Source organism: Asterias rubens, chromosome 5 (assembly GCF_902459465.1).
Source record: "Asterias rubens chromosome 5, eAstRub1.3, whole genome shotgun sequence".
Lineage (NCBI taxonomy): Eukaryota > Metazoa > Echinodermata > Asteroidea > Forcipulatida > Asteriidae > Asterias > Asterias rubens.
This window is the reverse complement of record NC_047066.1, coordinates 9,549,494-9,566,749: the sequence shown is the minus strand read 5'-3', so window position 1 is coordinate 9,566,749 and position 17,256 is coordinate 9,549,494. Positions and strand designations below refer to the sequence as shown.

The 17,256-nt window shown below is 37.8% G+C and overlaps 1 protein-coding gene across 1 annotated transcript in view; it reads right to left on the bottom strand.

Moving 5' to 3' along the window:
- The window catches only part of LOC117290131 (unconventional myosin-XVIIIa-like), an 82,822-nt gene that overhangs the window by 43,312 nt on the left and 22,254 nt on the right, over positions 1 to 17,256 (bottom strand). The window contains exons 5-11 of the mRNA XM_033771387.1: positions 16,857 to 16,868; positions 5,133 to 5,343; positions 4,167 to 4,309; positions 2,923 to 3,023; positions 2,390 to 2,450; positions 1,443 to 1,587; positions 390 to 648 (exon numbers count right to left, since the gene is read on the bottom strand). Of these exons, the coding sequence (XP_033627278.1) occupies positions 390 to 648; positions 1,443 to 1,587; positions 2,390 to 2,450; positions 2,923 to 3,023; positions 4,167 to 4,309; positions 5,133 to 5,343; positions 16,857 to 16,868 (932 nt within the window). The remainder of the gene's footprint in view (positions 1 to 389; positions 649 to 1,442; positions 1,588 to 2,389; positions 2,451 to 2,922; positions 3,024 to 4,166; positions 4,310 to 5,132; positions 5,344 to 16,856; positions 16,869 to 17,256) is intronic.

Sequence of the window (17,256 nt, the reverse complement as noted above, 5' to 3'; positions counted from 1 at the left end):
TAAGAAATTGTAAAAATGTTTAGGGGAACACAAGAAAAGAACTTTTGCCAACATTTTCTGGTAAGTGGACCAACCATTTGATACCATTAAACTGCACTGGCTATGTAGAAAAGACAAATCTTTACATTTATAGATTTCAAGAACTGGATGCAAACAAATAATTCTGCAGAGGGATCCATTTTAGAAGCAGAGGTTGCAGAAAATTGTCCCTAATTTATTAATTTTTCTTTAATACGCAGGAATGATTCAAATATAATAAAAATTTACTCAGCTAATAACGTTGCTAATTAAATTGTATGTATACATTGTTTGTGAAGTGATTTACTGGATATGCGCGCATTACAAGTCTTCATTTTTATTATTTTTATTATTGTTATTATTACTATTACCTGTTAATGAGAGCGACTACTGCATTGACCAGCTCTCCGTACAGTCCAACCATCATCCCTTCCAGAGCTTCCTGGGCCGTGCCTCCTTGATCCATCGTAGGCTCAGGAGCAACGGGTCTCAGTGCATTACGGGATGCATTCCCCATCATACGAGGGCTGAAGGTGTTCTTGGCGAGCTCTTCCAGGGTGGTTCCGAGGAGGTTAGCCGCCTTCTGGGCCTCGGAGGGTTTGCGGAACTGAGCTTTGTTGCTTCCCGACCCTACAGTCATATTAAACAAAATAATTCTTTTAAACATGGGTAAAAAGGTGGTCTTTTTTACAACAATTCAGTTTGAGCTAAAGGTCCTGACTGCAGAAGTCTCACACGTATTGGAACGTGAAGTGCCCCATGTGTTTCCTACTAGCCCTGGTGTTAACCAGGTTTAATAGTTGTCCCCTAGCCATGTGCCATTAAAACACCTACAGTGTACAAACCATTTTGAAGTCACAAATTCAAAAAGAAAGTAGGTCGCAAGATTTGGGCTGTGCTGAATAGAACTCTTGCGAAACATTTGCAGCGAAAACAAAGCTGTGATGTCAAATATGCATCGCACAAAGCATTCCCAAGAAGTGTGAACCGGGCTAGACTCAGCTACATGTAGGGCTGAAACACCAGGCCAAAAACCTTTGATTTTACACCACATTTCACTTTGGTTTGTGTAAGCATTATATATCTGTTTGCGGTAACACCATGTGTGAATCTATTTGCCAGGTACATGTAGGTTACTTGTCTCGCTTTATATTCATCTATTGCGGAATAGATTTTTCAGAAATCGAAAGACTTCTCTACTACCGCAGAGTAGATTCTCGGAATACGGGAGACTTCTCAGCTCTGAAAAAAACTGTCCTGCTTTTTAACTACTACTTTGGTGAAAAGTAGAATCGGCTGGGACAACTACTTTTGCTGTAGTTACTTGCTCTATTCATCGTCAGGAGACTGTAGGCAGTTTGCAAGAGCCATCTCCTATTTATTTATTAAACATTATTTTCAAGAAGAAAATATTTAAGACGTACCTTTAACAGCCCCAGCTGCTCCTATATGTATAATTGCAGCCAAGACACACCACAGCGTCTTACAATTATCACTTGAGAAACTCAGTACAGAGCAAGCATGTAAGATTTTATTCCATGCAGTCACTGCAGGCTGTCTGTCTTCGGACTGTAATATGACCACGTACAAATTGGGAGAGTGAATGAGATTATTACACACCAAAAACAGGAAATAATAATAACATCTCCTAAAGACAGTGGACACTATTGGTAATTGTCAAAGATCAGTCTTCTCACTTTCTGTATCTCAACATATGCATAAAATAACAAACCTGTGAAAATTTGAGCTCAATCGGTCATCGAAGTTGCAAGATAATAATGAAAGCTAAAACACCCTTGTCACTTCAGAGGGAGACGTTTCTCAGAATGTTTTATACCATCAACCTCTCCCCATTACTCGTTTCCAAGTAAGGTTTTATGCTAACAATTATTTTGAGTAATTACCAATAGTGTCCACTACATGTACCTTTAAATCGTTGTCTTTTACCTCCTGCTAACATAGGATTCAAACTGCCCCTAGCCACTGGGCTTGCTTGATGGTCTAGTGCTAAGAGATTTGCTCTAACAACGCAAAGGTTATGGTTTCCAATCTCACCAAGTTATTTGCCTATGCATTTTTTTTCAGAGTATACATGTGCAATGCTCAATAACACATTGGTGTAAAGGTAAAACAAAATATAAAACAGGAAAAATAAATCTTACCCTTATTATAAAGAGGAATATTTGTATGATAAGCATATGAATTCATCCGTCTAACATTAGTAGCTATAAAAAGCAACCATGGTTATCACTTGATTGGCCAAAAGGTCATAAGTGGGTGCTTAAACAACCCCCATCCCAAAACCCCTCCAGCATACATAGTTTTTCAATCTGTTTAGGTGTGGCTTGATTATGGTAGTGTGTTAACTTACCCTCTCCAGTGGAGTGACATAAACATTGCTAGCCGATAGATTGTTCAGAAACAGCTCTTTCCTGCAAGTACAATTATCACATGTATAGAGTTATTATACAAGAATGTTCAGCAAAAACAAAGCGTCATTGTTTTTGTGTGTAATTTTTGTGTGTAAAATGTTGCCTATCGAAATGAAGTCATATGAGATGAGAAATGGCATTTTTACTGGTTACAATATTGTAGTAAGCATAATTTTGCTGTGCTTAGCTACTTTATTTGTGCTTAAGCACCCCTATAAAATTGGGCCCAGTGCCTGGATCTGTGACATTTCCATTTTCACTGACAGACGCAAGCGAACATGTCCCAGCCAATGTCTGCGTTTTTTTGCTTGCGGGTACTGTCCTACTGTGGTCTGGCACACCGATGCAGTGATCATGTGAGAGGTTGAAAGTTTGTCTGTCAACCGAGTGTTTTTGAGCAAAAGTGGCATCATAAACGCAGAGTCCTTTTGAGTCAAATTGAAACTCGAAGAGACATGGGAAAACAACTTACGCTGTAGTTTCATCAGCTCCTGCTATAAGACTGTAGAATACATTGAACGATCGCTCATTCGCTGGTCTCCTGACCACACGATACTTCTCAAGTAACAACAACTGAAAAAGTATATGAAGCAAGAATCATATTATTATTGAAGCTCAATAGATGGATTGCAGTAAGCGTCATCGACCGCCATTGTTGATGCTAAACAATGGGAAAGTACATGCGTGTACGCGCTGCGCACAACTCTCAGCCGATGATAGCCTTGCACGCATGCACATTTCATAAAATAACGCTAAGCGCATACCATCTATAGCTGACCAAGACATGTGCAAGTATTTTAATAGCAGCCATTTGCCCCATGTGGTTGAAATCTTCAGAGAGCATCTGTGCATATCACATTAGAATGGTTCTTTCAATTCTTATAGCACCCACTGGAATTGCTAACCTACATTTTATCTAGCATGCATGTTATCCATCTGTCACATTGACATGTACCTTCCATAACTTGCCCCATGTGGTCAAAATCTTCAGAGAGCATCAATACACACGCTGTGAATGGAAAGATCTTTCACTTCCAATCTTATTCACCATTGCTGACCTACTTTTTACCAAACATCCACCATCCATCAGACACTTTTACCTTTAGGCAGCCTGCAGTGATTTGCTCCATGTGGACAAAATCTACACAGAGCATCGGTGCACATCGTGAATGGATTGTTCTTACATTCCCAAATGCTTCCACTTTAGTGCTAGCCTACATTTTATCTAACATGCATCATTCTTCCTACACTTTAACATATATACAGCGATTTGCTCCATGTGTTCAAAATCTAGCGAGAGAACTTGAGCACATCAAGTAGAGTCAGCTTCCTAGCACTCTATAAACCATGATTGCTACCTCAAGCCTACCACGTCAAAATACATGTACCCTACCGATTGAATCCTCTCATATGTACCTGTAGAGAGCCTGCATGATTTGCCCCATGTGGTCAAAATCCAATGAGAGTATTTGCGCACATTGTGTAGCACTGGCTTTTTAGATGGTCCAGTCTTCAATTTCACCAAACTCTTCCTAACTTGGGATTAATCTTAGGATGAGTTAAGATCCATAGACGTTAGGACGCATTGAACCCATCATAAGTTTTACTCGCCCTAACTCAAGGTAAGATCCTCTCCCAAAAGCAAGATTGCTTTTGCAAGCCTACCATGTCATAATCTACCAGAATACTTATACCCTACTGATCAAAACCTCTTACCTGTAGAGAGCCTGCAGCGATTTGCCCCATGTGGTCAAAATCCAGCGAGAGTATTGATGCACATCGTGTAGCACTGGCATTCTGGATGGTCCGAGCACTCCCAAAGGCATCCACTAAGGTTGCTACTGCTTGGATTTTATCCACTGAAAACAAGCACATTTTTACCTGTTCATGTTTGTTCTCATTTAGTTGTGTTCTCATTTAGCCTTCAAGAAAGACTCTGCTAGGGTCGAAACGTCAGGCCATTAACTATTTTTTGCATTTATACCATCGGTCCATTTGATCCATTTGGTTGGTAAGTTGTTTGCAACAGCTAATTTGATTTTCTCAGCTTGTTGTTGTTGTTTACATCTCTAAAATTTGGTTTGCATTTGCGTATGAATAATAATATCAGTGGCTTCTTGTAAAGAGCTCAGGTCCGTCACCCAGTGATGACCGACTCTGGGCCATTTTATTTCATTCCTTTAAAACATCTCAGCCTCATGGGGAGTATACAACCTGTGCTGCCAAGTATGTACAGTGTAGTGCACTAAACTGAATCAATCACAAGAACAATCTCTGCCCTTACAGGTGCCCATTTACCCCTGGGTGAAGAGAAACGAATATAGTAGACTTTCTTGCTCAAGGAAACAAGTGTCATGACCGGGATTCAAACCCAAACTCCGATGACTCAACCACAAAAGATCTTGAATTCAACGCTCTAATCCACTCAGCCATGACACATGCATACAACGTGTTTTTGTTGTTTACATCTCCCTAAAATTTGGTCTGCAGTTGCATTTGCTCGAAGTAAACCTAAGACATGTAAAAGTCTCAGTGCAAGCTACTTTTGAGCGTTTCGTACCCGAGAGTTATATAATAAAAATAATAATAACAATAATCTTAATAACAAAAGACAACAATAAAAATTGTTGCAAGATTTTAAATAGTCTGGATCGTCACCGGTCTGCTTAGTGCCAATCCTACCTGTGACTGCATTATTGATGGTGCCGGCCACCTGCGTCAAATACTGCAAGGTGTGTCTCGCATTCCAGGATTTCCCGCCTCCGCTCCGCCCCATGAAGAGAATGGACTGATCCTGTCTGGCAGCGAGCATGTTCCGATACGCCGTCTGCGCTGTGGCGTAGATATGAGGTGGCATGTCCTCTTGTTTACATCCTTTGAACAGCTGGATGACCTGGGAAGTAGCAAGACCGGAGTAGACTTGTTACAATTATTGATTATTGATTATTGAGTATCATTAGACAAGTTTCTGTTTAGAGTTGCACATGTGCAAAAAAAAGGCTTGAGTAATATTAGTTACCTATAATAATAATTATAATAATGTTTTTTTTACTTTTTTATTATTATTATTATTAGTTGGATATTAAATTATTGTAAACTAAACCCTTGCAAAACGCGGGATGCACTTCCACACGGTATACGTCTCCTATGTCCGCCATTTTTGGAGTTCGTTCATTTGCGCACAATTTGACTCCCAAAATGGTCGACAGTATAAGCATGTGCCAGAGTGCTGCCCGTAGTGAAATGGCTTAATACTTGAGAAGCTAACACGTGCATGATACGGCACAGTGATGTGTATGTTATTTGTTATTGGATATTTCTTTAATTATGATAGACAAATATATTTTTATCAAAATTTTTCATACAATATTTTACACATTTAAATGTTACACTACTACTAGTTTTTTTCATTAGCAGGCCTGATACTTCACAGAGGCAACGAAGGCAACCTTTATTTTCAAATGTTCCTTCAAAGAGGTGTGACTTTGGAGAAGTTCAAAAACCGCCTTGCCCTTGCAAGAACAAAGTATCAGGTCTGGGCAACGTTTTATTTATCATGCAGAAGAGAACAAGTTTGTAAAAACTTAAATTGCATGGTGGAAGGATAACAGACATAAGAAAACTTGCTGTGACACAGAGTCCAATTATGGCTACGGCTACAGCTGTTGCTAAGGGTGTTGCTAAGGACATCCTACATGTAGATACATGTACTTCAATGTATTATGATGCAGGGAACTAGCCACAATCATAGCCGTAAGCCCTAATCTTAACAAACATTCCAAGTATTTTCTTCTAAAGCACAGGCAATTAATTTACATTTTTAAGCAGCGCTGTAATTTAGTTCCTATACTTTAAGCATTGTCAGCAAATTTGTTCAGTTTTTAATCATGAAAAAAAAAAACTGTTTCTCTTCATATTTGTATGCTGCCCTCTACAGTCCAAAGAGTGTCAATGTCTAGCTGGTATGCTGTACTTGTTAGCGCACAGCACGCGTTTGTCAATCACCACAGGTTGTAAGTTAATTGGCAACACAAGGCTGATTAGTCATTCACTGTGTAATTAATAGCCCCATTATCTTCAAGGGACAGCCCCCCCCCCCCCTGTTTTATTAAGGCTACATGTGTATTATTAGTCACTCGTGCAGTATTAATCAGTGTGATTGGTTGCAAATAAAACTTAAACACCTTTGCTTTAAACGATTTTAATTGGGTGTCACTTCAGGAATGTTTTATGAAAACGCTTTGCAGCTCCACGGTGAAGATTATTTCATCAAGAGTTTGTATTTTAGGATTAATTCACTTTCACCAAAACACTTTCTCACAACCACCACCATCTTTCTGTTAGTTCTCAAAATAATAATAGGAGCTACATTGAAAGCTTATCTCACCACCAGGTCTTCTTAGCGAACCAAAAGTTCTTCAGATAATTTACAAAAACTTTCAGATTTCCATATTTATACTAAGCTGTGAGCATCACTGGTTCTTGGTCTTAGCCTGAATAAACCTAGAACCTCCCAAGTCCCAATACACTTCTTTCATTGTTTAACTGAATGACCTGTTTTAGCTCAGAAAGAAGCTCTTGAGCTTAGCAATCTTGTAGCAATATGCTCTTACGCTTAGCAATCTTGTAGGAAGATGCTAACATTTTACATAGTTAGTGATTAACATCAATTAGGAAAGTGTCATATTCCTCAAAAGTGCAAAATATTCGCCTCCTCAAATTAAACAATTTAATCAATTTTTGTCGCTCAACCCTGGCCCTCTAGTCAAGGCAACACTGCAGCCATGACTTCCAGCCACGATGGCTACCAGAACCAGGAATCAATGTACACCAGCTTCCATCAGGTTTCCATAAAACCTGCCAAAATAATAAATAAAACCCACACACTGTTTGTCCTCACGTTAAGGTCAAACTGAGGTCATCCTGCTGATGTCATTATTTGATAACATTGATCCACTTCCTATGAGCGTCATATGAGCAACATGCAATCCAGTAATAGGAAGTACTCTGAATATCCAAATCGCATTTGCATTATCAAAGTGTGGAGTCCACTTACTGTCAACACTTTGCTGTGTTTTTTTTTTCATCGCAATGTTTCATACCTGTTTCTTGTTTAGAATTTGGATAAGCTTGCCATACTGTCAAGAGGATGCTGTTCAAATGTTTTAGAATTGTTTATACATGTAGTTTAGTATTTGGATATGCCTGTAACATTAAACGGATCGTAGCATTTATCAAACACCTGTCAACACTTTGCTATTTTTTTTTATCACATTTCAGAACTCTTTCTAGTATTGTTAAAGACACTGGACACTATCGGTAATTGTCAAAGACTAGTCCTCCCAGTTGGTGTATCTCAACATATGCATAAAATAACAAACCCGTGAAAATTTGAGCTCAATCGGTTGTCAAAGTTGCGAGAGATTAATGCAAGAAAAAAAACACTCTTGTCGCACCATGGTCACACAAAGTTGTGAGCTTTCAGATGCTTGATTTCAAGACCTTAAATTCTAAATCTAAGGTCTCGAAATCAAATTCGTGGAAAAATTACTTCTTTCTCAAAAACTATGTCACTTCAGAGGGAGCTGTTTCTCACAATGTTTTACACTATCAACCTCTCCCCATTACTCATAATCAAGAAAGGTTTTATGATAATAATTAATTTGAGTAATTACCAATAGTGTCCACTGCCTTTAAACTGATTATGGTGGAGTCCACTTTCACTAGCAACACTTTGCTGTTTTGTTTTCAGCACAAAGTTTCAGGATTGCTCCATAGCATACTATCATAATTTAGCTTGCTATTACTGTCAACACGCTGCTGTTTTTTCATGACTAAATGTTCCTTGTTTATAAGCTAACATTATTAAACTATTGTGTGGTCAACTTACTAGCAAAACCTTGCTGTTAAAGCCATTGGACCCTTTTGGTAAACAGTATTGTCCAAGGCCCACACTTCGTGTATCACAACTTCTATATCAAATAACAAACCTGTGAACATTTGGGCTTAATCGGTCATCGGAGTCGGGAGAAAATAACGGGAAAACCCACCCTTGTATCCGCGCGTTTCGCCGTGTCATGACATGTGTTTAAAATAAATCTGTAATTCTCGTTAAAGAGAATTGATATTGTTTTACTGTTTTCTCAAAAAGTAAAGCATTTCATGGAATAATATTTCAAGAGAAGTATTTCACCACTACCTTCTGTAAACCCTGTAAGTTATTTGTAAATCTGTGAACTTTTTATTTTTTGTCTGTACCGAAAGGGTCCAATGGCTTTAAGTTTTGATCGCAATGTTTCAAAAATGTTCCTAGTTTAGAGTTCGGAAAGGCTTCCAATATCAACATGATCGTGGAATTTATTTACTTGCCGCTTCCCAGGTTGTATCGTAATTTGGGTGTGATCCCTGGCTACACGGTAGTTAACGGTTGAATGGCTTCTGACTGGCACCCCCCTGAACAAAGATATTGACAACATATGGCTAGATAACTCAGTTGGTAGAGCGCTGGCACGTTAATCCGGAGGTCGTTGGTTTGAATCCCACTCTAGTCAATTCTTTCTTCAACCCCAAAAATCATTTCAAAATTTACCCAGTCAGTTTCCCTTGTGGTTTATATTGAGTTTATTTACTGCGAAAACTTTGCATTTTTTTCATCAAAATGTCTCAGATGTATTCCTCTAGTTCAAGAGACCACTGACAAATTTATGCTACCCAATTAAACAATATCCGCCACATTAATTCTGAAATTAATCTTCAGGCTAATCCAGAGATTACAATTATTTTAATCCCCTCATCGAGGCTCTGTGGATGTGCAAGTTTTCATCACAATTGAGGTTTAGCAAGATTCCGATCAGTCACTCTGCCTGAGTCATCGGAGCTGAAATAACTGAACTGGTGGGAGAGCTGTCTCTACGGTCCCTAAAAATAACCGGCAGAGTGTGAATCAGATCCAAGAAGCCCCAAGTGAGAGCAAGGAATTAAAGGATGCTTCTGATCTGATGCAAACCAGCAACGAGGAATATAAGTAGTAGTAGTAGTAGTAGTAGTAGTAGTAGAAGTGTCGTGGCCGAGCGGTTAAAAGCACCGAATTCAAACTCTGGTGTGTCTGATCAGCAGAGTGTGGGTTTGAATCCCCAGGCCGTTTGTTCACTGTGTTGTGTATTGCATGTAAAACAACCCAGTGCACTTATCGAAAAGAGTAGGGGTTCACCCCAGTGTTCCCGGCTGTGGCTGCTGTATGCACAGTAGCACCTTGTAAACCCCTTATAAAGTGCTACATAATTGGGTCTCGGAAATCATCTCTGCAATAACCTATCTTTCTGAAAGTTTGTATATACTCAGCGCCTTGAGTACCTTGTTTGGTAGATACGTGAGCTATATAAGACTTTGATGTTAGTAGTAGTAGTTGGCAGACGTCTGTCGCAGACGACAATGTTAAGTTAAGACGCATCCATCAGGGAATAATATGAGTGGAAACCCACCATCCTTTACTTTGTCAGGTACAGGACAGCGGGACAAGACTTGTGGCCGAAAGAAATTTGTTTGACAAGACAAAAGGACTAACAACAATTGTGGAGCGCCGTTGTGGCACGAGATTCTGTCAAATATTAAAAAATAGCCCAGCCGGTTGTCTTAAAAAATGTGTCGGCTGACCATTTTGAATTTGAGAAGAAAAAAGAAAAGAAAAAAAAAGGGCTCGTCTCCTTTCTTTTTTCAAAAAGGCAATATGCTAAACATGTTTTTCTTTCATGGCCTTTTAAAGGTTTTCAAAGGTGGTTTGCATCAAAGAGGAAGGAAACTCTGTTGGCTCATGAGCTCGTAATAAACCAAAGTGAATGAACTATCTATAAAATCCAAAAAAAGTTTCTTTAAAGTCAATGCCCTTGACACAATTTCTCAATTCCTCTTCCGTTTTTTTTTTTTATCACAACCACTCGCCCAGGGTCACTACACAACAGATGTTTCCTTGTATAAAACGAGTCTAAATGGAGGCCTAGATGAGGCTTATACCTGAAGTAATTAATCAGCGTTAATCCGGTTTGATCAGCACAAGGTTAATCACGCACTATGCCTGCAGCAGATTATCAAAGTGTGCATTTTAACAACATCCACACCTAGCAGATAAAGTTTTTGAAAGGTTAATGTGCGAAACATAACAGGAATTTAGCAAACAAAATGCAGACTGCTATGTTGATCATTATTAAAAAATAAAGTGTTTGAATAGTTATGAAAGTATGGATTGAAGTTTAACATATAAAAAAATAAATATATTCTTCGAGTACAAAATCTTGTGCTTCCAGCATCCCAGCAATGGTGGCAGGCTCAAGGAACTTACTGTACAGGCTAAGGTAAAACGGATTGGTCTGTTAAAAGTAGAGTTACTGCATTTCTATCTACTTGCACTTTACAGATAATGGACATGAAGGGAGTTCTGTTAAATTGACTTTTCTTTTTCTTTTGAGGTTGTCGTTTCACCCATGGATGAGGACACCCCATTTTGTGTTGTACTCATCCGTTTGGAAATACTTCCATAAATGGCCATAAGTGCTCATGTAAGCAAAATCAAGGAATGACAGTTGCTGATAACATGTTAAAAGTAAGAGATCTGACTTATAGATCTCACCCTAATGTTTGCATACTGAAGTGGGGTATCCATATTGTACACATTGCGCATGTACATGATGTGCGACTATGCATAAATCATCTAAAGAAACTAAGTGTATAATCAGGTAACCCCAATACCGTTTGATTGTGTCACATGTGCAATTTTACCAAAAGCACCCATTAAATGCCAAAGGCATTTCTTTTGACAAAAACTTAAAATTATTCGAAGACCTTAAAACTTTTAAGAATGTTTGCAAATTCCTAGTCCACCCACTTATGAAACCTCTCACTAGCTGAAGATTTTCAGTAATTTAAAAGTTAAAGGCAGTGGACACTATTGGCAATTACTCAAAATAATTATTATCATCAAACCTTTCTTGATTACGAGAGGGAGAGGTTGGTAGTATTTTGAGAAAGAAGTAATTTTCCACGAATTTGATTTCGAGACCTCAAGTTTAGAATTTGAGGTCTCGAAATCAAGCATCTGAAAGCACACAACTTTGTGTGACCAGGGTGTTTTTTCTTTCATTAATATCTCGCAACTTCGACAACCGATTGAGCTCAAATTTTCACAGGTTTGTTATTTTATGCATATGTTGAGATACACCAAGTGAGAAGACTGGTCTTTGAAAATTACCAATAGTGTCCAGGGTCTTTAACTAGCCTACTAATTCCAATTTAAAATGTTGAAGAGGTACAGGATAAATGCAAACAACTTGACAACCATGACTTTTTTTAAACGTTGACAGGTTTTACAAAGAAAACGATTCAGGCATGAAATTTGGCACTCTACATGTATGCCCTTGACCTGTGAACACCTCTTTGACAATGTGCAAGAAAAAACACAAAGTGCACAGCAGTTTGGTTGATCTGAGTATGACCATTTGACAGCTGTGTTGTTTGGCAAAATACAGTTTTCCGCAGTTTTCTGCATGCGTCAAGTTTTTAAATGTATTGAATCCTTTCAGACAATTGGGTGTTTTTTTCGGGTCTTCTCAATTGGTGTGGGGATTTTTGAAAGTTTAGGTGTTGCCAACATTTGCCTGGAGAATTTGAAAAATTTCTGCTTTTGTAGTGAAAATTATTCTATTGATCAACACTTGTGGGACATCCAAATGATAAAGAATTTGCAAGAAAAAAAAAACAGGGCATGGGATTCATGAAAAACACCTTTAGATGACCTGTTGTATAAACCAGAACTTCATGTATGCTTCTACAAAAAAAATTTCTTTTTTACAAGACTTTTAGTATCCTTTATAACTATTTTTTTGCAAAAGGATACCATACTTAGTGAGTTAATAGATAGCTCAGTTGGTGGGGCACTTGCATGTTAACTTCAAATGTAGTGCCAGGTTAAATTTCTGTTCTAGTCAACTTGTCTGTGTTCACCCCAAAATTAATCCAGGTCAGTTCTCTTCCTTTTTTTAATACTCGTCAGAGTACAAAAAAGTGTACTAAAAAAAGGTCTTGCACCTCGCATAAGAATGTACTATTGTCTTGAATTGTACTTATCAACATGTTTTCGACATATTTTTAAACAATATCTTTGTTAAGTCTGTTATCCGCCAGACTAGGCCCCTGAGGGAAAACAGTCTTTGATAACTATTGGGGCTACCCTGGCTAACAAAGAACAAGTAACTAAATAAAGACTACATTTTATGACTCATTGTAACTGAAGAAAATGACCTCAGCCATGTTTTCTATCTTTTGAAACAAACTCAGACACCATGAAGAACTTTCACCATTGGAAAATCCGAGAAATTCAAGGAGCATTGTGACTGATCAGTTGTCACAAAATCTCACAAAATTGCATTTTGAGCTACAAATGTAAGCAGACACAAACAAGCGATAAATATATGTAGACACGATGTATCGTTGTAAATAACGTCATATGTAGAATTTAGAGAAAAAGAAGTGCATGCATCACTAAGCAAACGACACAGTTTAAATTTCCAATTTGCCATCCAAACGTCAACTTAGAAAAAGATTTATACAATTATAGTACAATGTCAGAAAAAAAGTATCAAAGGTTACTGAAGAAAACCTGACATGCTTTCTACTGCTGTACAACACGACTCACTACATCACACCAAGCAAAATCAACACTATTAGAAAGCTGCATGCAGATGAGAAATGAGAAGGAAAAAAAATTGTTTTAAAATAAAAGGTCCTGTTCACTTTGTTAAGGCTAAGAAAACCTAATCACTATCTAAACTGCTATCACCCCACGGAACCCTCCCCACCAGAGGGGGCCCATCATTCCTGTAACAGTGATGTGGTTTGTGGGGATTATTGGTTATACATCATGTGTGTACATGTAGGTATGATAGTGCTGTGTTTGTTTTGGGGTTGTTTTTTTTGTGGGTTTTTTTTTGTGGGGGGGGGGCGACTATGGGGGACCTGATTACACAACTGGAGCTTTCAAGACTATTTCAGGCTTAAATGAGGTGAGGTCTCTATTGGCACAAATTATATTCCTGATTAAACTGCAAGGTAAAAGTTGTTTGTTCAAGCCAGGGAAAACTACTGATGTTGGAGACCTTTCACCTGAAATTATCTGGTTCATTTGAGTCATAGATTTGAGGCATATTCAGTGTCTAGAATATTATTAAGAACCCATTCTGTATTTAAAAATCTAACTTGGGGTTGGTCAACATTATTATTATTTTTTATTAATTTACTGTGGCTGGGCATAATATAGCCCTTTTCACATGATGTCATTTGAGTTGGATGCCCTCAGCACAAAATGCCCTCGTAGTGAATGCCAGAAAACAATATTGCTATGTTGCTGACAGGTTTTGTTCCCTAAAAAAATCCAGACCTCAAAGGATGTTAAGTAAAACAAAGAAAGGAATGTTTTCTAGTTGTGCAATGGAGTAAACAATTGATTTGTTGAAATATGGAATGTTCCATTCGACTCGGCTCCGTCTCGTTGAAAAGAACATTCCATCTTTCAACTCATGGAAATAGTTGCACTATATTGCACTCATAAACATTCATTATTTGTCTAATGTTCACTGGTCCAAACGAGGCTCGCATTCTGGGTGTAATCTGATGATGCAATGAGCATCCGTTTTAAAGCCATTGTTCCCTTTCAGTAAACAGTGTTGTCCAAGGCACACACTTTGTGTACCACAACTTCTATATCAAACAACAAACCTGTGCAAATTTAGGCTCAATCGATCATCGGAGTCGGGAGAAAACAACGGAAAAACCCACCCTTGTTTCCGCGCGTTTCGCCGTGTCATGACATGTGTTTAAAATAAATCCGTAGTTCTCGTTAATGAGAATTTATATTGTTTTGCTGTTTTCCTCAAAAAGTAAAGCATTTCATGGACTAATATTTCAAGAGAAGTCTTTCACCATTGCCTTCTGTAAACACTGTAAGTTATTTGTAAATCTGTGAACTTTTTTTGTTGTTTTCTGAACAGAAAGGGTCCAATGGCTTTAACGCCTACATGTGTACATGTAAGTAATAATTATGTACATAGATTGGACACGTACATAGTGCTTTTTTCTGCTGGGCTACTGCATTCTCCCGTCCCAGGAATGCGCAATGCAAATATTGTAATTAAAGAGACTGTGCAGGCCTAGAGTTTATAATAACCCAGATCCTTAATATCTTCAGTGTAAATTTCCCACCAGAAACTGTTGCTACGTATAAGTAAGAGACATTTACAAAAGAGGGCATTGACACTATAAGGACTAGATGGCTCAGTTTGTATAGTGCTTCATATTTCTGGAGGTGGCAGGTTCAAATCCCACTCTGGTAAATTTGACTTAAAATTTACAGAGTTTCCCTTTTGGGTTTACTTGATAAATGAGAGATAATCACAAACACAGAAGCGACTACTTGTTTCAGTTTGAAGTTTATATTAATTAAGAAATTGTAAGAAATTGTTGAATTTGAATAACAGCCAGTATTCTAGCTTCTTAGAGCATTTACAGATTTTCTTTTTCTTTTTTTGCAAAAAAAAAACAGGGTAAGAAAATTAATTAAAATGTTATGGTTTTTGTTCTGTAACAAACACCTAAATCCAGACGATAAAGGGATGCTTCTTAACCCTGAATAGGCCAGTCTATCACTTTGGAGATATTTGTACAGGTCCTTAAGTGGTTTAACTGGCATTTAGCAAGCTAACCCTTGTTAGAGAAGAACACTGAGTGTGCTACATGATTTTTTTACAACCGGCCAACTTTACCTGACCTTTAATAAAACAAGCACTACTTAAATTCATATCACATTGATACAGAGTTATTAATAATCTGCCATGGTGTAAACCTACAAGCTGTCAATTATACAGCAGCTCACTGGATTAAAATTCCTCATACACCTAACCATATCATAAATACTCCAGCACTAACAAATTATACAAAATGTACGCACTTGCATCCAGTTTAGTATGCGACTTAAAGGATTTGGGTACTTTTTCAAAATGTCCATAGATTTACATAAAAACTTTGAAGATTTGAAGATAATGATAGTGGAAAGCTTCCCTTCAAATATTACTTACTGAGGTGCTGTAGTTTTTGAGAAATGAGTAAAACAATGTCATGGAAATACGATTGTAAATGCTTCAAATAATTTTCGTCTCATGAGACGAAAATTATTTTCATGACATTGTTTTACTCATTACCCAAAAACTACAGCACCTCAGCACGTAACATTTTCAGGGAAGCTTTCTACTATCATTATCTTCAAACTGTGTAAGTTTAGTGTAAATCTGTCAACATTGTGTTTTTTGTCCTACAAAAAGTACATACACCCTTTATTAAGTGAACATGGTTAGTCTTATTTCAAGGCGTCTTCTACCTAAGTGCGACTGCCAGAGTATATTTTAGTATGAACAACTAGCCTAAATTTTTGTTCCAGTGGCTTTTATCGGTCAATGATGCATTTTGCAAGAGTTCTCCTGTGCTTCCATTCTCATGTACTTCCATTCTCATGTACTTCCCCGGTATCCAGATTGGTTTTCAAAAAACCCTCGGAAGAATCAGCAACAGAAAGTTTACTGACAACGCCCACCAACTGTGCATAATTATTTATGACTTTCTGTTGCTTCAGATCAGAAGTAATGCGCACTTGAACCAAAAAATTCCTTGCACAACCTTCGAGCAGGTTGGGTTAATATTTATGGCATTATTCCAACACTTTCTTGTTTACAACTTTAAGTGAGCTTTTTAGTCCAAAGTGGATTTCTGTCTGGAAAAAAATAATGCTTTGGGATACTTGTAGTTAAAGCACTATCAGCGTCTACTGCAACCTTCAAATATTCCTCCAAGCTTCAAGCGCAAACTCAAAACTCACCTATTTCCTAGCTGAAGATATGTTTGTTTTCATGCATTTTCTTTATTTCATTGTATTCAATTCAAGTGCCAGTTGTGAGGCGCTGTGTTTCTTGTCGAGTGCCATATAAATGCTTTGAATTGTTATTATAATGATTAAAAATGGTAATTATTATTATTAAAAGTTAGCAAAAAACACAAAAACACTTAAAACACAAGAAGGCTAAATATTACATAATATTCAGTTTTGATTAAGGGTGATCGATGACTATGCATCATTGTGCTTGTTAGAAAAACATTTGTGCACATTAAAAACTTTAGCCAGCTACTGCGAAAATTTTTCCACACAGCTTAAATGTCACAATATAGTTATTGGATAAAAATACAGAAAAAAAGGGATGCAAAATATCATAACAAAAATCAATTATTAAAGATGATATTAAGTTAGTTCAATATTATGTGCACATCACAGACACACGCAAGATTTTTCTTAGCAACGGGCTTGGGTCTACTTACTGCCGTGGCATGCTGCATGGTTTTCCAAGAAGCGCAGTTCGTGGAAAGAGGTTGGGGATAAAAGCAGGGTCAAAGGTCAAGGGTCATTGAATGGGATGGGGGTCAAAGGTGGGGGTAGGGAAGGACAGCGAGAGAGAGAACAACACATCAGTAAATTTAGTAGCGGTAATTATGGCAGGACTACCTTTAAATATGAATTTGCATACAGTATCAGGTCAGGGGTAGATCAGTAATTGGGCCGATTATTAATTGGGCTGATTATTAATTGGGCAGCACTTTTCAAGGGGCTACAGTTATACCAGGAATGAGGTCAATACATGTATATAACAATGGGCTGAGCCTGGGAAATGAACCATATGACCATTTTCACAATATTAATGAAGACACAGGTCTTACCAAC